At 41.2% G+C, this 22,698-nt stretch overlaps 1 protein-coding gene across 2 annotated transcripts in view; it reads right to left on the bottom strand.

Moving 5' to 3' along the window:
- ACBD6 (acyl-CoA binding domain containing 6) overlaps positions 1–22,698 on the bottom strand; it is a 151,908-nt gene that overhangs the window by 60,581 nt on the left and 68,629 nt on the right. For both annotated transcript variants that reach the window (XM_005290761.5, XM_005290762.5), the window contains 2 exons: positions 19,866–19,971; positions 1,756–1,845 (listed from right to left, as the gene is read on the bottom strand). In XM_005290761.5, coding sequence (XP_005290818.1) covers positions 1,756–1,845; positions 19,866–19,971 — 196 coding nt within the window. The remainder of the gene's footprint in view (positions 1–1,755; positions 1,846–19,865; positions 19,972–22,698) is intronic.

The following is a 22,698-nucleotide window of genomic DNA, read 5'->3' as shown; positions in this document are numbered from 1 at the left end:
CCAAGTTGTACTTTTACAGCTAAAGACACTCTTGGTGCACTAAGAGATGTGAGATACAACCATCAGAAAGAGATGAATTTTCAGGGAGTGTTATTCCAGAACTCCAAGCAGCAGCAGAGCCGGCTCCAGGCACCAGCGAAGGAAGCAGGTGCTTGGGGCGGCCAATGGAAAGGGGCAGCACATCCGGGTCTTCGGCGGCAATTCGGCAGCGGGTCCCTCAGTCCCTCTCGGATCGAAGGACTCGCTACCGAATTGCCGCCGAAGAAGTAAGCAGCGCGGCTGAGCTGCTGCCGAAGTGCTGCCGATCGGGGCTTTATCTTTTTTTTTTTTTTTTTTTTTTTTCCTCCTTTTTTCGCCGCTTTGGGCAGCAAAAAACCTGGAGCTGGCCCTGAGCAGCAGATATCCCCTGGAGTCACAGGGTAAAATACAAAGACAAATGTGTAATCCCAGTTCTCCTGGTCTCAAGATCATGCTATTTCCAAACGTTCACAGACGAATGTATCACACATGATTAGAGTAGTAGGTGTGGTGTCCAGTCTCATCTTGGAGCAAGGGAAATCATGGACATAACTCCAGCATCATTCAGTATAATTACTCCTCCACAAATCTACCTTTTTTTCAAAGGTGCACAAACGATCTTTGAAAAAAATCCTCAAGTAGTCTGCATAACAGAAACCTAGGAATCATATGCTCAAAGAACCACAGGTCCCTGCCTAAACCGTCCCACAGATTTCAATGGAACCAAACAAGTTCTCTTAATATGTACCCTTTTCACAGCCTGTCCATAGTAGGGCCTGTAACAATATTTTAAATAGTTTTTAAACATGTTTAAAGCTTAACTTAGCTACTTCCACCACCACAATGTTACTGCTGAGTCAAGAAACCTACAAGATAGCCTATTGCACTACTGCGACATATGTGAAGTATTTCCAAACCTCTTATCGGTGTAGAAGCAGTATCTCCGACATCGGGATACTGAAAGATCATCAGTTTGGGCTAGCACAGTTCTCAAAATACACACACGCACACACACAAACTAGATAGGGAAATGATGCAAGCAACAACCATATTGGAAAACAACTGTTAATCATGGTTCTGGAAGAATCATGTTTGACAATTATTTCTGAACATGATCACAGCTAGCAAGGTTCAACCCTTAATTACAACAGGATTATAAATACAATCTACATTATAAAGTGAGATCCAACTGTAACAATTTCAAACAACATAATCTGAAGCACCATTTAGAATGCTTTGTTTAAGAAATGTACCTTCTAATAAATGAATGTTCTATTGTGTTCTACTCTTTGGCAAACAGGTTTCTTCCTGCAATGGAATTTTCTTTAGTTCACTCTCCAGTCTTCAGATGCTCTGCTGAAACTATAGGATATTAAGGAACTGGACAGCGCCTGCCAATTAATTCTATCTAAGCCACCAAACATCTAGTAATAGGAAATATCTCTGGTTTTGCCTACCCAAGTCAGATTTGAACTGATCACCAACAAGTGAAAGATACTATTGCAGGAAGAAATTTCACCTTGCAACTGAAAAGGTTCACTGTGTTTTTGTATTTGGTTGTATGGAAATCTGCTTTTAATGGGTATATTCTTCTCACATGTATCGCTTTAGGCAGTCTCCTCCATATTCAATACTCTGAAAGAATTTGCTTTGGAATCCTGATGGGACAAAGTATGATGTGTTTGGTCAAGATACATCATGCACCATCGAAAAGCAAGTTTTCCATCCCTTCCTTACCTGGCTGTTAACATTGGCCGCATGCTGTAGCAGTACCGAGACCAGCTCCTTGTGTCCTCGATCACATGCCCAGTGGAGCAAAGCCCTGCCCTAGAAATATCCAAAAGAAAAAGAATGAAGTCAGCAGAAGCTATTGTAAAGAGACCCAAAGTCCTATTGCTGGAACCCTGGAAATCACAAACAACTAAACATTGAACATTAAAAAAGCCACAATCAGAATGGCCTATAATGTGCCATTCATTCTCACTTGTATGTTTACACAGCAAGGTCAGGAGCATCAGCCATCTGTTAGAAGGGCAACACACGGCCTGATCCTGCACTCCTCTGGACCCAAAACTCCAACTCAAGTCAATAAGAGTGTAAGGGAGAATGAAGAAAGCAAGAGACCAGAATGTGGTCTGCCTTCTAGACAGCTTTAGGGTTTAACTGCACCAGTGACTTTAACGGGGACAGAGTCTCTCTAAGGCTAAGATTTTTAAAGCTGCCTAAGACATTTGAACCGCCGGTTCCCATTAAAAGTAATGGGAACTAGGCATCCAAATCCTCTGGTTGCTTTGCAACTCTCAGCCTAAATCACTATGATCTGGGCAATAGGGTGTCATCAGATCAGGAAAATTTATTTGAATCTTTTCTTTTATCGACTCTACAATCCTCCCTCTCCCTTCCCCACACGTTTCTGCATCTGAAGTCACTGGGTGCACCCCCAGAAAAAAATGTATAATGACTCCTCCTCCACTAAGGTGGGTGGCAATCACTAGTGGAAGTCCAGATCCACCTGTTTGTCAAGGACACGGGAAATAAGTAACTCAGTACTCTTCTGAGGACTGATCGACATGCAGTTTAACACCCTGCTATGGGCAGGGCAGGTTGTCATGTTCAGAGAATGGAATGTTTCAGAGTAGCAGCCGTGTTAGTCTGTATCCGCAAAAAGAAGAACAGGAGGACTTGTGGCACCTTAGAGACTAACAAATTTATTAGAGCATAAGCTTTCGTGGACTACAGCCCACTTCTTCGGATGCATATAGAATGGAACATATATTGAGGAGATATATATACACACACAGACAGAGAGCATAAACAGGTGGGAGTTGTCTTACCACCTCTGAGAGGCCAATTAATTAAGAGAAAACAAACTTTTGAAGTGATATTATCACTTCAAAAGTTTGTTTTCTCTTAATTAATTGGCCTCTCAGAGGTGGTAAGACAACTCCCACCTGTTTATGCTCTCTGTCTGTGTGTGTATATATATCTCCTCAATATATGTTCCATTCTATATGCATCCGAAGAAGTGGGCTGTAGTCCACGAAAGCTTATGCTCTAATAAATTTGTTAGTCTCTAAGGTGCCACAAGTCCTCCTGTTCTTCTTTTAGAGAATGGAATGTTTTTTCCATATTAAACTCAAATCTCTGCTTTATGCCAGTTTTAATTGGGATTAAGCAAATATCTAGGGCAAAAGATGGAATGAAGTCAAAGGAGCACTTCACGAAAACCTTTTTCTCCCCTTCTCTCACATTCAAACTCTTTCCGGGATGTATATCTTAATTCTCCCCATTAAAGGAGGGTCTAGTTGAAAAACAGCGTGATCTGAAAGAGAAAGCACTCAGCAATTTAGAAGTCTTAAAAAGTTTTCCTTACTTTGTCTTTTGTGCAACAATTGATTCATCTCTCTACCTGTGAGAACCTGCTTCAAGTAATCAAGCACTAGATGGTGAAAGGGAGGCGGATGGAAAACTGATCTGTGCAGATGTCCTAGGCATTCTGCCCTAGAAAGGGCACTGCTGCATGCATAAGTTAGGAGGAATTTCATCACCCTTTGTTCATCCCAATCTACCCAACTGAAGATGAGCTTGTGCCATGAAGTCCTGATCTGTATCTGAACCTCACCAAAGTTTGGGGGTGTCCACATACAGAGTTTTGGTTTGCCCTGTACAGGGATAGGGAATAGCTGCAAAATCTGGAGTATTCTATTTCAGGGTCTCGGTTTAGGCTCATCTCGGAGAATCATCTCAACACAGGACTGCCCAGGCTGTGAGCGCTTATTAATTATTATTATTATTTTTTAAACGCTTACATTTGGATACCAAAACACAGTTCTTCTGCTATGGTTTCATGTGTTATTAGCTGCAATAGCCACACTGCCCACTGAGCTTGGGAACAGTTATTTTGTTACCTACACGAACAGAATCCAAATCCACCCAAAGCAATAACAGAGCCTTTTAATGAATAGCTCTAAAACATTTCCTATCAACTACAGAAGATGTTATAAATTGGCATATTTTATATCTTCATTTAAATAAAATAAAAAGTAGATGATATTTTTAGATGGCAGTTGTTCTACCCTGGCTATCCCTTACTTCCAGCTTAATGTATACACTTTATAGCTGTTTATGTTAACAGGTAGTTTAAATTAATTTCTCCAGATTGAATATGGTGTGTCACACTCCTGCAGAAGGATCTTTTAAACTCATGCTGAGGTAAAGCAAGATCATATAATGCTGCTTTGTGACATTTTCACAACTTGCTTTTTCTAATGTACCACCCAACACACTTGTGGTCCTTCAAAACCAAAATAGGGTTATCCCTTGACATATATCTTCCAACATTGCAGGGGGGAACAAAGTGAGCAACTCACTTATCTATTAATAGGAGCTGTGTGCCAGTTTTCCCGGACACTGTGCCAAAAATTTACTAGTAGAAGGGGGATAGGAAGACACCAGTGACTAAATCTCTCTCACTTTTCATGTTGGATATTTTTCAGTAGGGTAGCAGATTTAGAACATTATTTTGAGTAGGGAAATGTGATCTCAGACATTAGGCATTCAGCTTTTTACCACACTTTTTGACCCAACAAGTAATTAATTTTTGTAACACATTATTTTAATGGTACACTAATTAACCTTGAATTAGAATGAATTCTCTCACAATTACTTTCTATGGAAGCACAGATTACATTGACACCCACATTAGTATCATTTAATGATTAATGTTCCTGCACTCAACATTACAGTGAAAGACTGAAAGGAGGAAAGTAGTACTGATAGACAAAGCATCTTAAATTAATCTAGGGGCCACCAAATGAAATTAATGGGCAGCAGGTTTAAAACAAATACAAGGAAGTTCTTCTTCACACAGCGTACAGTCAACCTGTGGAACTCCTTGCTGAGAAGGTTGTGAAGGCTAGGACTATAACAGGGTTTAAAAGAGAATTCGATAAATTCATGGAGGTTAAGTCCATTAATGGCTATTAGCCAGGATGAGTAAGGAATGGTGTCCCTAGCCTCTGTTTGTCAGAGGGTGGAGATGGATGGCAGGAGAGAGATCACTTGATCATTACCTGTTAGGTTCACTCCCTCTGGGGCACCTGGCATTGGCCACTGTCGGCAGACAGGATGCTGGGCTGGATGGACCCTTGGTCTGACCCAATATGGCCATTCTTATATTCTTATGTTCTGTGATCCACTAACACTTTAGATGTTGGATTTGTACTAGATAGGTAATCCAAATTTCTCTGTGCTATAAACATATATTCCAGGAGATAGAAGCACTTTATTTACAAGATGCAAAGTTCCCACAAATACTACTTATTAGGGCTGTCAAGCCATTAAAAAAAATAAACAATTTAACAATCTGTTAAACAATAATAGAATACCATTTATTTAAATATTTTTGGATGTTTTCTACATTTTCAAATATATTGATTTCAATTACAACACAGAATACAAAGTGTACAGTGTTAACTTTATATTTATTTTTGTTACAAATATTTGCACTGTAAATAAACAAAAGAAATTGTATTTTTCAATTTACCTAATACAAGTACTGTAATACAATCTCTTTATCATGAAAGTTGAACTTACAAAAGGTAGAATTAAGTACAAAAATACCTGTATTCAAAAACAAAACAATGTAAAACTTCAGAGCCTACAAGTCCACTCAGTCCTACTTCTTGTTCAGCCAATCGCTCAATCAGGTTTGTTTACATTTACGTGGCAGACAGGGCCGGCTGCAGGCACCAGCTAAAGAAGCAGGTTCTTGGGGCAGCCAATACCAAGGGGCGCTGCTCCCACTATTGGGGCGGCACGTCTGGGTCTTCGGCGGTAATTCGGAAGCAAGTCCCTCAGTCCCTCTCTTCCTCTTTGAGCTGCCGCCGAAGTGCCACCGAAGAGGAAGAGAATGAGTGAAAGACCCACCGCCGAACTGCCGCCAAAGAGTGGAGCGGTGCAATTGCGCTGCCGCAGTTTTTTTTTTTTGCCGCTTGGGGCAGAAAACCCGGAGCTGGTCCTGGTGGCAGATATGCTAAAGATTCACATGTCCCCTCATGCTTCAACCATCATTCCAGAGGACATGCGTCCATGCTGATGACAGGTTCTGCTTAATAACGATCCAAAGCAGTGCGGACTGATGCATGTTCATTTTCATGATCTGAGTCAGATACCACGTGCAGAAGGTTGATTTTCTTTTTTGGTGGTTCGGGTTCTGTAGTTTCTGCATCAGAGTGCTGCTCTTTTAAGACTTTTGAAAGCATGCTCCACTTCTCGTCCCTCTCAGATTTTGGAAGGCACTTCAAATTCTTAAATCTTGGGTTGAGTTCTGCAGCTATGTTTAGAAATCTAAATCATTGGTACCTTCTTTGAGTTTTGTCAAATCTGCAGCGAAAGTGTTCTTAAAACGAACAACATGTGCTATAACATGAAATATATGGCAGAATGTGGGTAAAATAGAGCCGGAGACATACAATTCTTCCCCAAGGAGTTCAGTCACAAATGTAATTAACAAATTATTTTTTTAATGAGTGTCATCAGCATGGAAGCATGTCCTCTGGAATGGTGGCCGAAGCATGAAGGGGCATACGAATGTTTAGCATATCTGGCATGTAAATATCTTGCAATGCTGGCTACAAAAGTGCCATGCGAATGGCTGTTCTCACTTTCAGGTGACACTGTAAATAAGAAGTGGGTGGCATTACCTATTGTAACTGTAAACAAACTTGTTTCTCTGAGTGATTGGCTGAACAGGAAGTAGGACTGAGTGGACTTGTAGGCTCTAAAGTTTTACATTGTTTTGTTTTTGAGTTCAGTTATGTAACAAAAAAACCCTACATTTGTAAATTACACTTTCACGATAAAGAGATCGCACTACAGTACTTGTATGAAGTGAATTGAAAAATACTATTTCTTTTATCATTTTTACAGTGCAAATATTTGTAATAAAAATAATAATATAAAGTGAGCACTGTACACTTTGTATTCTGTGTAGTAATTGAAATCAATAGATGTAAAAACGTAGAAAAACATACAAAATATTTAATAAATTTCAACTGGTATTCTACTATTTAACAATGCAATTAAAACTGCAATGAATAGCAATAAATTTTTTTAATCACGATTAATTTTTTTGAGTTAATCGTGTGAGTTAACTGCGATTCGACAGCCCTACTTCTTACATATAACATAACTGTGATTATCTAATTGTAGTGGGATAATATCATAATTACACAGTAATTACCATGCAATTACCAGACAAAAAGCTATTGAAGTCCTTAAATCACGGTTTAAAGACTTCAAGGTGCAGAGAATGCTCCAGCAAGTGACCCGTGCCCCACGCTACAGAGGAAGGCAAAAAAACCCCAGGACCTCTGCCAATCTGCCCTGCGGGAAAATTCCTTCCCAACCTCAAATATGGCGATCAGCTAAACTCTGAGCATGTGGGCAAGACTTGCCAGCCAGACACCCAGGAAAAAATTCTCTGTAGTTACTCAGATCCCACCCCATCTAATATCTCATCACTAGCTATTGGGCATATTTACCGCTAATAGTCAAAGATCAATTAATTGTCAAAATTAGGCTATCCCATCATACCATCCCCTCCATAAACTTATCAAGCTTCGTCTTGAAGCCAGATATGGCTTTTGCCCCCACTGCTCCCCTTGGAAGGCTGTTCCAGAACTTCACTGTTCTGATGGTTAGAAACCTTCGTCTAATTTCAAGTCTAAACTTCCTGATGGCCAGATTATATCCATTTGTTCTTGTGTCCACATTGGTACTGACCTTAAATAATTCCTCTCCCTCCCTGGTATTTATCCCTCTGATGTATTTATAGACAGCAATCATAGCTCCCCTCAGCCTTCTTTTGGTTAGGCTAAAATAAGCCAAGCTCTTTGAGTCTCCTTTCATAAGACAGGTTTTTCCATTCCCCGGATCATCCTACTAGCCCTTCTCTGTACCTGTTGCAGTTTGAATTCATCCTTCTTAAACATGGGAGACCAGAACTGCACACAGTATTCCAGATGAGGTCTCACCAGTGCCTTATATAATGGTACTAACACCTTATCTCTACTGGAAATACCTCGCCTGATGCATCCCAAGACTGCATTAGTTTTTTTCACGGCCATATCACATTGGTGGCTCATAGTCATCCTGTGATCAACCAATACTCCGAGGTCCTTCTCCTCCTCTGTTACTTCCAACTGATGCTCCCCGACTTATAACCAAAATTCTTGTTATTAATCCCTAAATGCATGACCTTGCAATTTTCACTATTAAATTTCATCCTATTACTTTTACTCCAGATTACAAGGTCATCCAGATCTTCCTGTATAATATCCCGGTCCTTCTCTGTATTGGCAATACCTCCCAGCTTTGTGTCATCCGCAGACTTTATTAGCACATTCCCACTTTTTGTGCCAAGGTCAGTAATAAAAAGATTAAATAAGATTGGTCCCAAAACCGATCCCTGAGGAACTCCACTAGTAACCTCCCTCCAGCCTGACAGTTCACCTTTCAGTACAACCCGTTGCAGTCTCCCCTTTAACCAGTTCCTTATCCACATTTCAATGTTCATATTGATCCCCATCTTTTCCAATTTAGCTAATAATTCCCCATGTGGAACTGTAACAAATGCCTTACTGAAATGGAGGTAAATTAGATCCACTGCGTTTCCTTTGTCTAAAAAATCTGTTACCTTCTCAAAGAAGGAGAACAGGTTGGTTTGGCATGATCTACCTTTTGTAAAACCATGTATTTTGTTCCAATTACCATTGTCCTCAATGTCCTTAACTACTTTCTCCTTCAAAATTTTTTCCAAGACCTTGCATACGACAGATGTCAAACTAACAGTCCTGTAGTTACCTGGATCACTTTTTTTCCCTTTCTTAAAAATAGGAACTATGTTAGCAATTCTCCAGTCATACAGTACAACCCCTGAGTTTACAGATTCATTAAAAATTCTTGCTAATGAGCTTGCAATTTCATGTGCCAGTTCCTTTAATATTCTTGGATGAAGATTATCTGGGCCCCTCAGTTTAGTCCCATTAAGCTGTTCGAGTCTGGCTTCTACCTCAGATGTGGTAATATCTACCTCCATACCACATTCCCATTTGTCACCCTACCATATCCCTAAGCCCCTCATTAAAGACTGAGGTAAAGTATTTGTTTAAATATTGGGCCATGTCTAGATTATCCTTAACCTCCACTCCATCTTCAGTGTTTAGCAGTCCCACTTCTTCCTTCTTTGTTTTCTTCTTATTTATATGGCTATAGAACCTTTTACTATTGGATTTAATTCCTTTTGCAAAGTCCAACTCTACATGGCTTTTGGCCTTTCTCACTTTATCTCTACATGTTCTGACCTCAATAAAGTAGCTTTCCTTGCTGATCCCTCCCATCTTCCATTGTTTGTAGGCTTTCTGCTTTTTCTTAATCACCTCTCTGAGATGCTTGCTCATCCAGCTTGGTCTACAACTCCTGCCTATGAATTTTTTCCCCTTTCTTGGGATGCAGGCTTCTGATAGTTTCTGCAACTTTGACTTGAAGTAATTCCAGGCATCCTCCGCCTTTAGAGCCACAAGTTCTTCTGTCCAATCCACTTCCCTAACTAATTTCCTTAATTTTTTAAACTTAGCCCTTTTGAAATCAAAAACCCTAGTCACAGATGTATTTTTGTTTATCTTCCATTTAGTTTGAACTGAATTAGCTCATGATCGCTCGAACCAAGGTCATTTCTTCTATGAGGTCCTCACTATTCACCAAAACCAAATCTAAAATGGCATCCCCTCTTCTTGGTTCAGCAACTACTTGGTGAAGGATTCCATCAGCTACCGCATCCAGGAAAAACTGAGCCCTATTATTATTACTAGCACTTGTCTTCCAGTCTATATCTGGGAAGTTAGAGTCTCCCATGATCACACAATTCCCATTAGTATTTACTTCATTAAAAACATTAGAGAGGTCTCTATCCATATCCAAATCAGATCCCGCTGGTCTATAGCACACCCCAAGCACTATCCCAGGGGAGGTTCTAGTAGCTTTCTTCCCCAATGTGATTTTTGCCCAGACAGACTGTCTTATCCATTCCATCACTTCTTATTTCTTTACAGTCTACCTCATCATTGATATACAATGCTACTCCACCACCTTTGCCTTTATTTCTGTCTTTCCTAAACACATACCCTTCAATAGCTGTACTCCAGTCATGACTACTATTCCACCATGTTTCTGTTAGCCCTAGAATATGTGGTTTCGCTTCCTGCGCCAGTAGCTCTAGTTCCTCCATTTTGTTACCGAGGCGCCTTGCATTGGTGTACAAGCATCTTAATTTTTGCTCACATTCTTTACCCGATTAGGTATTGACATTCTACTGCCAGTACCACCTATTAGACTGGTATCTACACTACCCTTCCTCCTTATGTCCATTCTCCTACCCACGGTTGTATCCTTTCTTACTTTGTTTTCTTCCCTCTCAATGTTAAAATCTGGCATGGAGATTACCTGTACATCTCCCAACCATCTCCCCCAAATTCCTAGTTTAAAGCGCTTTTAAATCAGTTGTGCCAGTCTCCATCCTAGAAGTCTATTTCCTGCCCTACTCAGGTGAAGTCCATCCTGAGAGAACAGTCCTCTGTCCATGAATGCCTCCCAGTGGCCATACATCCCAAAGCCCTCCTTATAGCACCACTGCCTGAGCCATCTGTTGAGCATCAATCTTGTCACACCTTTGTTGCCCTTCGCTAGGAACAGGCAGAATCCCACTGAAGATCACCTGAGACTTGAATTCCTTAAGCGTCTTCCCCAGCCTTGCATAGTCTCCCTTGATTCGTTCCAGTGAGAATATAGCCGTATCATTTGTTCCCACATGAAGGACAATCCATGTATTCTTTTCTGCTCCCATTAGTATCCTCTTCAGCCTCAGGTCCACATCCCATATTTTCGCACCTGGCAGACAGCACACCCTTCTGTTCTCTAGATCAGCTCTGGTTACAGGCCTGTCTATTCTTGTCAGTAAGGAGTCCCCAATCACGTAGACCTGCCTTTTCCTGGTGATGGTGCAATTCTCCGGTCTATCCCTGTTCCCTCTGGCTGCAAGTCCTCTCAATTCCTATTCTCCCTTGCAATCCTCTGCAACCCATCCCATATCCTCCTGGGGCTCATATTTGGTGTTGTTCTCTCCATTGACTCTTCCCCTCTTCCTATAGGACTCACTGCTCTTCTTCTTCCTTGCCCTCTCACCTTCAGCGACCACCTGCTGTGCCCCTTCTTCATTTTCCAACTCCGCAAACCTGTTTCTGAGCTCTATTTCTCCTTCACTAGCCCGTCTTTTCCTCTGCCTGGTTCTCTTAGTCATATGCTTCCACTGTCTTCACCAAGCAGTCTCCCCATAGAATTCTTCGGTCCTGCTTCCATCTGCAAGTCTGATTTTTTCCCTTCAGCCTCCTCATGTCTTTGCTCCATCATCTGCTCGAACCCCCTTCTAAACTCAACCGGAGTTTCCACCTGCATCTCCAATCCTTGAATCTTTTCTTCCATCAGCTCTATCAGGCGGCACTTCATGCAGATGAAACTCTTTTCAGGTATCCCTTCCAGAATCATGTACATACCGCAGCTTCTACATCCAGTCATCTTCATTGTGTCTTCCACTGCTTGCATCACCACCACTGCTGCCTCTGTCATAGCCTTCCCACCTAAGTCCTGTTAGTCCGGGAAACACAAACCAAACCAAACCACCACAACCACAGCAAAGCAAACCCCCAACAAGCACCAAAACACTGCAAGAACACCACGCACTCCCTTCACTAGTCTGTCTGTTCCTCTGCCTGCCTCTTTTAGTCTTCCCTGCAAACTCCCACTCAAACTCCCCTGTTTACAGCTCCGTTTGCTGGCTCCTGTGCCACTACAGCTGTCTATCCTTTAAACCAACGTTTATGTTCTAGATCTGCACCTATATCATGTTGTTCTGTGATTGTTTCTTATCTTCAAAACAAGAAGAGTGTGACTTTGCCAGTACTGGGCTTGGATGAGACCATAAAAGAAAACTCAGCATATTGCAACAGTAGTCCTGGCAATCCAGTAAACTCAGCAGTTCCGAATGACTACAAAACCAACGCCCAAGAAGCTGCTGCTGGAGATCCTTTCTTTTGGATGAGACAAGAAACTGAAGTCAACTGATCATCTGTAATCATTAAAAATCGTGTGCTTGTTGCAAGAGTATGGATTTAAAGCCTTGGGCCAGTTTCACTTTGGGTAATTGTGACACAATGTACCTCTGTGTCCACACCCTACACATTATTGTGATAATCTTTATACAAAGTATGCCTTGTGAAATATCATCTGAAAACTCATAATTTGCTGGTCAATATTATCCTGATAAAATATGTGTGGCAACATTGTATGTGGAATTATAAGATTTAACTGTACAATGTTATTAACGCATGTTCCAAACCATAGCAGAAGTTGGCAAACAGGTCTGTCTTAAGCAAAGGAATATGTGTTCTGCTTAATGTGCATTTAGGCAGTAAACAGAATCATCAAGCAGGAAACTTAGAAAAAGAAACCTCAAACAGGTGAGGAAAAGCGTTAGGGAATATCCTTTCCCATAGACTTTGTGTCTCCAGAATTTCATCTGGAAATAAATATTTACAAAGATGGGGACTGACACTATAAAAAGGAGGGAACAAACACCCCAAGAGACCCCCTCCTCTGTCTCTGTCCATCGATTCACTGCACCAGAAGGGACAAAGGAAGCAGCCATTAAACTGGGAAAGGGGTCCTGGCATAAGAAGTTTGGTCAGTAAGACTGCTGAGAGCATGAGGTAAGAAAAAGTTTGCTTGAATTTACCATAGTTTGTTAAATTAGGCACCAGTGGCATTTTATTTTTATTTTTGTAACCATTTTTGCCTTTTATGCCTCATTACTTGTATTCACTTATAATAAACTTGTTTTATGATTTTATCTAATCCAACGTGTTTAAACTGAAGTGTCTGTGAACGCCAATTGGTGTAACAAGGTGTGTGCATATTATTTCTATTAAAGAAATACCGACTTTATATGAATTAGTATTGTCGAGGAGACTGCTGGGCAGTACAGGACATATACTTCTCGGAGAAAATCGAAGACGAGGAGCATGTTGGGGTCACCCTGCAGTATAACCAAGGTTGGTAAGAGCCAAAGTATGGCTGGCTGGCTGTAGCTCACACACAGACATACCTGGGAGCAACTTACATGCTAGGGGCTGTTTGTGAGCAGTCTAGACTAGAGGCCACAGCAGCAAAACATTGTAAGAGACACCCCAGGTTACAGGGCAGGGGTGACACATCTACTCAGTCTGGATTGTACACTGGGTATGTCACAGTCATTATACTCTACTTTCTATATTTCCTCTGCAATTCCAAATGGACACAATATTTTTCAGTTAGTGACCTACATTGTTCTACACTGTAATTGGTTGCTATTATAAAAACTGTCACTTCCACTTGAGAAATGGTTGCATTCTAGTAGCAGGCAAACAATCCCTAAATACATCCTGTAAAGCACTATGGCATCATGCTGGATAAATGTAAATTGTTAAAATACAATAATTTACTTTTGGACCTATAAAAGAATAATTACTGAGTAGTCTGCAGAAGCATATCATTGTTACAGAGGTAGATAGTATCTACAAGGAATCTCAATACTGTTACTACATAATAAAGAGTACTTCCAAGAGATTTGTGAATTAAAGTGTTATCCATATCCAGAAAGCAAATTCAAAATTATGAGCATTTGGAAACACAAAAAATCAAGTTAAAATGTTAACAGCTATAGCTAATGGACCTAACACCTCAAGAATAAGGAAAAATCTATTTATCAACTTTGCCTATCACAAAAAAAGCGTAGCAATAGACTAATCAGTTGTAAACAGTGGTAATACTGGGCAATGTGTGAATCTTGGATATGGGCTATGCAATCTGTAAAATCTTCTAGTCTGCATAGTAGTTAATTTATAAGAGTCATTACAAAGTTCACCCTACACGCTAGGAGGATTTTCCAGGCAATACACATTGGGATTTCTTGGAGAGTCCCCTCCCCTCCATCACAACTTCATTATGGTAGCAATGTTTATTGGGCAATGCCTAAATCACAGATGTGTTCAAATTGCCATGAGTAATTTAGAATGTGAAAGTATATGCTGTAGTGATGTCCTTCTTTAATTAAATGCAAACAAAATCTAAGATGCCTATTTTTGTTGTTGTAGCAGCACAACAGAGCATAGACAGTTGTTGCAGAAGTTATTTGAGAGGATGCAGTTTTCTCTGCCCCTCAAGTCTTGAATAATAAGCATAAATTTAGCCCCAATGTATTGACCCTGCCTCTTAAATCTTCCATGTCTCGCTTGGATTACCATTGCCAGCTTTTGTAGCAGTTTCTCAAGCCAACAGCATATACATTTTGTTTCAACATGAATCACAGGTTGTTCAAACACAAAGTAGGGGAGGATGGGTTACCTCTCAAATATTTTTTTTCAAGTCCCAGTAGAAGCATGTAGGAGAATAGTCTTCATTGCAATTAATCCAGAGAGAGAAAGAGGATTATAGCTAAACTGAATGGATGTCTCAGTATAAAACTGATTTGGAATCTAATTGTTTTCATAAACCTGAAAACAGAGTGTGTGTGTGTGTTGGCGGGGTGGAGTGGGGAGTAAGTGCATTTGTCAAGAAAGATGCAATAGTTCTTAAACTACATTCTTTTCCCATCATTCCTAAAAATACCATGGAGCTGTTTACGTTGGGAGCTGGAACATGATCCTTTTACATTTAAGGCTCCAACACTGCATGGAAAATCTCACAGAGGCACGGCTACATTGACACTGCTCTCAATGCAGAAGCCAGGCTTATGGTGGCATGAGGCAGATGCTCCTTGTTAAAGGCTTTGCACCCGCTTAAACACGGGTGTAGAGGAAACAATTATTTGTTTACTTGGGTTTCAACAATAATATAAAAAAGGATGTTTCTACCCAAAGTGCTATGTGCTCTTGACACAAGTTCCAAAAACAAAACAAAACAAAAATTGAACAGATCAGGACACATTCTAGGAAGATTTCAATGCCTTTGAAAATAAAATAAAAACAAAATAAAGCTGGAAATGTATTTTTGTTAAAAAGTACAAAATCTCTTTCCTATCAGGATATGCCATGAACTCTGAGGTGACAAAGTAGCTAAAATGTAACACTGTATCCTTTATTTTATTATTTTCCCTTGCATACAACCCTGTATACAAGGACCCAGTTGCTTTCATCTGTGCCTATTTCTTTTAAACCAACACAGCCTACGCTGCTGAATTTTGGGCAATTTAGAAATAGTGAATGGGAGCCTATACATAATAATTGTCATCAGACACTTTATATAATCCTCTAGGACTCTGTTTAATTCAAATTGAAGTTTATTGTACCTGAACTATTAGCCAGTGTTCTTGTTGGAGAACTGAGAAAGAACAACATATTCTTTTCTTTACGTGAGAAGACTGTGTATGTAATTAGATTTAAAATTGACAAATTCTATATGGTTTATTCTAGTAGATGTGGTTAGCATAGATTTTTTAAATATATTCATTTCTAGCACCCTATTCTGAAATCGTTTTGCTTGTAATAAGTACGACTTCTCACGTTGTGTATGTACCACTAGATTTTTATCTTGTATTTCCAAATTGGTAGGAATTATTTGTACAAAATGGAGAGGATGTAATTATAAACATTAATACAGTATGTGGAAAAAATTTGAACTGTTTAAAAACTCAGAAAAGTCATTATCATACAAGAAAAGGATGTGCACAGATTCATTACAAAATTATGCACTGTATAAGCAAATTCTATTCCATAACAAGTTAATTCCTTAGGAGCTGGGCTTATTTGCATATATCTGCACTCCCATTTTAAATGTATGAGAGATACAAGGTAGGTAATAACTTTTATTGGACCAACTTCTGTTAAGCTAGTTTCCTGGTTATCTTCCCCAGATCTGAAGAAGGGCTCTGTGAAGCTCGAAAGCATGTCCCTTCCACCAACAGAAGTTGGTCCAATAAAAGAGATTACCCCACCTACCTTGTCTCTCTCAAATCCTGAGACTGACATGGCTACAACAGTACGGCAAAAATTTTAAATGTATATCCATTTGAAGTAACAGTATCAGGCTGGTTCAGCTGCACAAGAGAAGTATCTTTTGGACGTGGTTGGACACATTTGCACCATAACATTAAACTGATTAATAAAATTATAAGACTATGTCTGCATATGCTTTTGGCATACCAAAGGTTCAACAGATACTCTGTTCTAAAAGACTTCAGCTGAGCTGCAGGATAGAGAAAATAAATTAGTCTCCTGCTTGTGGAGAAGGAATGTGGTTTAAAAAAAAACAGCAGGGGGGTTTTCGACTCATTAAAAATATAGTGACATTTTGGTATTCATGAAAATTAGAGACTAATAGTACCATTTAGAACCAAGCACAGTGTAGATGGATGCTAACCAAACTTCATAATGCTCTGCCAAAGCACTTGTATGTGTAACCAACACGAAGGTCAAAATGCTTGAAGCTGCCAGTCTTGTCTATCTTAGGGTTTGGACCAGTGGCAATTTTTCTGTGAAATTCTCTAATGTAGACAAGGCTTCAGAGAAGGATTTCATAATATGATGTTGAAAACTCCTCTTGATGATGAATAGTAGATAATGCTTACTAACGGCCATACACAAAGAGCTGTGTAATTTCTAAACATTTCTTTCCTCACAAAGATGCATCTCCTTTGAAGAAAACTACTCTGGGTTACATCCTCAGCTGCAACTGAGATATACTCACTTCATCTGAAGATGGGACATAGGTGGCTTTCAGCCAAAGCTGGGGCTCTCCAGTAGGTAGGGGTTGTCCCAACGCCTCACCACAACTTTGAGCAGCCCTGGGGGCTGCATGTGGACAAGGGGGATCCAGTGGACATAGTGTACTTAGATTTCCAGAAAGCCTTTGACAAGGTCCCTAACCAAAGGCTCTTACGTAAATTAAGTTGTCAAGGGATAAAAGGGAAGGTCCTTTCATGGATTGAGATCTGGTTAAAAGACCGGGAACAAAGGGTAGGAATTAATGGTAAATTCTCAGAATGGAGAGGGATAACTAGTGGTGTTCCCCAAGGGTCAGTCCTCGGACCAATCCTATTCAACTTATTTATAAATGATCTGGAGAAAGGGGTAAACAGTGAGGTGGCAAAGTTTGCAGATGATACTAAACTGCTCAAGATAGTTAAGACCAAAGCAGACTGTGATGAACTTCAAAAAGATCTCACAAAACTAAGTGATTGGGCAACAAAATGGCAAATGAAATTTAATGTGGATAAATGTAAAGTAATGCACATTGGAAAAAATAACCCCAACTATACATACAATATGATGGGGGCTAATTTAGCTACAACAAGTCAGGAAAAAGATCTTGGAGTCATCGTGGATAGTTCTCTGAAGATGTCCGCACAGTGTGCAGAGGCGGTCAAAAAAGCAAACAGGATGTTAGGGATCATTAAAAAGGGGATAGAGAATAAGACTGAGAATATATTATTGCTCTTATATAAATCAATGGTATGCCCACATCTCGAATACTGCGTACAGATGTGGTCTCCTCATCTCAAAAAAGATATACTGGCACTAGAAAAGGTTCAGAAAAGGGCAACTAAAATGATTAGGGGTTTGGAACAGGTCCCATACGAGGATTGTTTAAAGAGGCTAGGACTCTTCAGCTTGGAAAAGAGGAGACTAAGGGGGGATATGATAGAGGTATATAAAATCATGAGTGATGTGGTGAAAGTGGATAAGGAAAAGTTATTTACTTATTCCCATAATACAAGAACTAGGGGTCACCAAATGAAATTAATAGGCAGCAGGTTTAAAACAAATACAAGGAAGTTCTTCTTCACACAGCGCACAGTCAACTTGTGGAACTCCTTACCTGAGGAGGTTGTGAAGGCTAGGACTATAACAGTGTTTAAAAGAGAACTGGATAAATTCATGGTGGTTAAGTCCATTAATGGCTATTAGCCAGGATGGGTAAGGAATGGTGTCCCTAGCCTCTGTTTGGAGATGGATGGCAGGAGAGAGATCACTTGATCACTGCCTGTTGGTCCACTCCCTCTGGGGCACCTGGCATTGGCCACTGTCGGTAGACAGGATACTGGGCTAGATGGACCTTTGGTCTGACCCGGTACGGCCGTTCTTATGTTCTTATGAGGCCCTAAGTTTTTACAATGTGCTAACTCAGAAATGGCCCAAGAAAATTATACCAAACTTTTAAAGGAATTGTGATCTTTTCAAATAACAAGCTTCTGGCTGAGAACAAGGATGGGAAATTTTACCACAAAGGGGAACTTTCAGGGAGCTATAAGCTTCTGGAAGATGAGGAATATAAAAGAGTGCCCCTTCAGTCAGAATAAAACAATACTAGTGTGAAGCAGTAATACACTGCCTGCTCAAACCACAAGATCTCAAAAGTGATTTTTTTATTACTAAACTACACTGCAGTTAGTGAGAGCAGCTCTGCTATTTCTGGGCTTACAACGTACACTGGCTGTTTAACTTTGTAACTTGTAATCACTAGCAGGATTGATGGAGCTCAGTGGTGCTGTTGTTACAGTGCCTCTGCATGGCAAACAGTCTCAGTTCATTTAATCTATGATGTGAAATTCCATCCCTGATTTTACCCTCCCTCCCTTTCCCCCTAAAAATTAATTCACATCAATTCCTGATTAATAATAAAAGCTCCTGCCATCAGCATTCAGAGCCCCAGCCGGGGCTGTCATGGCTCAGAGGGCAAAAATCTGCTTAGAGCTACAGGAGAACCCAACTGAATTTGTGGCGTCTCAGTCTATGAATGTGTAAGCACTTCATCTGTTCACCAAAACACAATGCACTGGGAAGCAGTGGGTAAAGGTAGCTGTATGTATTATGGAGCAGGGCTAGGTGGCAGTGTATAAGGGTTGAAACCAATGTGATAAAGATGGGAGATCATTAGTTACAGACTGATTGAACAACAGAAGTGTATGTGTCCATTCAAGTGTTTGCTTTTACAATAAATATTTGTACTGAAAAATAAGACCATTCGTAATATAGATACTCATTTCTTTCTTGATGCTGTTGTCAAATTACTAGTCAAGGTTATGTTAGTTCTTTCCCAGCTTTGGGATGTTGCTTTGACTCTGATTCTTGCTTCAAGGGCTTGCAAACAGGAAAAGCACTGGATGGTGGTCACACTTTTAATCAAGCTGACAAACCTAGAATTGTACTTTCGCCTTCTGTCTGGCTAACCGAGGAGAGACAATGACAAGTTCCAATATTAAGTACTCTCCAGCCTTTCTGGTCTAAGACTGTGTAGCTATGGATGGAATCACAAGTGCCCAGACTAGTTTATCTTGAGTGCACTGGCAGACACCACTCACTGGCCAATTCCAAACAAAAAAAGCCATTTTTTCCTACTTTTGTTGAACCAGGCTCATTGTACTGAAAGGGAAAGGGCTACTGGGCACCAATGTGGCTCTGTTAAGCTCTTACTTTGAGTCCCAGCTGGCATTTTCAAGATACTGCAAGAAGGAAGCATCCTGGCACCGATATGACATTATTGTTAATAAGTCCATACTACTAAAATCCCAGCTGAAACTGGAATGGAATTGCTGTTTGTTTTCAAATGGAATACATTGCTATCTCAACCAGTAGATGTTTGGCCAACTATTTAGCACCTGTCTTATAACAATTCTAAATTGGGAATTTAGAAAAAGGTCTGGGGTGGTGAATTAAAACACAAAACCAACAGAGGATCAATGGGCTACTTTTTCACCATACCTCTTCATCTTTCATATTCACGTCCACTTTTTTTGATTGTATGGCTTTGGTTACATGGTCAATGTTGTTTTCTCTGCAGTAATCAAATATGTTCTTGTCTTCCTCCCTAATTAGGAAACAAAAGCAAAAAAAGGTGTCTTATTGGATAACACAAAGGCTACACACATTAGATGCTAGCTGTGCTGCAGACACACTCATTTCAATAGTATCACTGCAGTGGAACAGATTTCCATTGTTTTGCATGATGACTAATCTGTTTTGCCAATATAAGATAGCTCAGCCTACTTCTCTAGAAAACACAAGTTGGTTTGAACAATATTCTGCAAGAAAAAGACATGTATACTTAATCCAATAAACTCCCACAAAGAACCTGGAATGTAAGACCATGTGAGACAAATTCAGCCTTGGCATCAAGGCAAAATATGGTCTTTTTCTTTTCTCAGCGACGTATGCAAATCCCCATATAAATGTCACGCGCCTTTTCTAACCTTCTCCTCCTATCATCGCTGGTGGCAGAGAAAGAAAACTTTCTACTTTAGAATCATCCTCCTGTCTGCCAGATTCCTTCACTGAGGTGTCTGGGACACTATAATTCACTACAATGGAAGTGACAAATCGGGCAAGAGGAAAGACTGGATAACTCTGAAGAGAAAAGATTCCATATGCACATATCTCTTGGCCACCAATAACTGGAAAGGGGATTCAAGGAAAATGACATTTTAATATTGTTTTAGGGGTTCTCCGTCATCTCACAATTCTTGACAGGCTTCACATTATAACAACATACACCATTAAGTGGAAGAGGGCCTGGATGCCCGACTCCCAGCAACATCGGTGTGTGTGTGTCAAATAGAAGACGGTGTTCAAGAAAGAAACCAAGATTCTCACTCTTCCAAAGAATCAGGTACACTGTCTCTGCCATGCAGACAGGGCCGGCTCCAGGCACCAGCCAAGCAAGCTCGTGCTTGGGGCGGCAGATTCCAAGGGGCGGCATTCCGGCCGCCCTTTTTTTTTTTTTGGTTTGCCGCTCCGGCCGCCCTGTAGGGGGTGGCGGCACGGAGGAGGGAAGCGCCCTGCAGCAAACTCGGCAGGGCAGCCCATGTCCTTCCCTCCCAGCCGACCAGAGCGGCGCAGAGCACTCCCAGCAGGTGGCGCAGCGGGAGGGGCCGTGTGGCGAGTGCCCCGCTGAAGCCCTGGCAGCCCCCCTTCTCTCTCTCTCCCCCGCTCCCTCCCTCTCCGCTAGACCAGGCACATACTCCGCTGCACATCTGCAGCGCAGGGAGTCCCCCTGCACCCTGGCTCTGGCCACCCTGCAGGGTTCTTTTTTGTTTTTGTTTTTTTGCTTTGCCGCACCGGGCGCCCTGCAGGGTTTTTTTGGGTTTTTTCCCCCTGCTTTGCTGCTCCGGCCGCCCTGCGGGTTTTTTTTTTCCCCCCGTTTTGCTGCTCCGGCTGCCCTGCGGGTTTTTTTTTTTTTTCCTTCCTGCTTTGCTGCTCCAGCCGCCCCGCAGGTGTTTTGTGTGTGTGTGTGTGTGTGTGTGCTTTGCCGCTCTGGCCGCCCCGTAGGTGTTGTGTGTGTGTGTGCGCGTGTGCTTTGCCGCTCCGGCCACCCCGCAGGTGTTTTGTGTGTGTGTGTGTGTGTGCGCTTTTCCGCTCCGGCCACCCCGCAGGTGGATTTTTTGGGTTTTTTTGCTTTGCCACTCCGCCCCCCCGCAGTATTTTTGTTTGTTTTTTTGTTTGTTTGTTTTTTTTTGCTTGGGGCAGCAAAAAAGCCAGAGCCGGCCCTGCATGCAGAACAGATAGAGCCCTGAAAGTCTGCAGATATCCACTGTATATCTGCTGATATTTGCACCCATGGACCGTTTGTGCAGATTGGATGCATATACAAATTTTGTATCCACGCAGGGCTCTAGGAATAGGGACTGACTTTGTGACCCAAAATGAGACCATTCCTTGGGCTGCTTTGCTGAAACATTATTTAAAGTTGTGGTCACACATTCTTTGGGGAAACGTTTCAAAGTGATATGCAAAGACTTCATATTTCACCCTGCAAATTCCACTGACGTACAATGGGAGTTGCCCAGGTAAATCCCAAGCCATGATTATGAACATTTATTGCCTTAAGTCCAATGCACGCTGAAGGCCCATTTGTCATCCTCCATCATGCACACCTTACTGCAGGACATAATAAAGCTCTTCCATGCTGCCATAAGGGGCTGTAAAATGTCTTGTTAACTCTGTTAGCAATACTGTTTCATATTGGCTGGTAAGAACAGAAGACTTAATGTGTTGTAACAGGCCACTGTATCACTCCTATCATTTAAACATCTATTTATAACTCAAATACCTGCAGCACCTTAACTTGCAGATTCCCCTGCACGTGAACAGGCCTGAGTGAATGTGCATCTGCTTTCTGTCACAGAAGCTGGGCATCAGCTAGTTTCAACCAAAGCCACTGATCTGAGAACACAGTCGAGCTTTATGTCAATCTTGCAAATACAGAGCAGTGTAAATGCAGTTAGTCAGAGTGATCATTCATAGACTCACAAAAGAAATACCGGTAGTCAGAGCCCTTGTGACACTCCAAGGATCTCACAAAGGCGTTGTCTACACACTTTATCTATACCAGTACAAGCCCCTAGTGTGAACGCAGTTATGCCAGTATGGCTACGTCTTCACTACCCGCCTGAATCGGCGGGTAGAAATCAATCTCTCGGGGATCGAATCATCGCGTCTCGTCGGGACGCGACAATCGATCCCCGAATCGACGCTTGTACTCCACCAGCGCAGGTAGGAGTAAGCGCCGTCGACGGGGGAGCCACAGAGGTCGATTTGC

Source organism: Chrysemys picta, chromosome 8 (assembly GCF_011386835.1).
Source record: "Chrysemys picta bellii isolate R12L10 chromosome 8, ASM1138683v2, whole genome shotgun sequence".
Classification (NCBI taxonomy): domain Eukaryota; kingdom Metazoa; phylum Chordata; order Testudines; family Emydidae; genus Chrysemys; species Chrysemys picta.
This window is presented reverse-complemented; position numbering and strand designations above follow the sequence as displayed.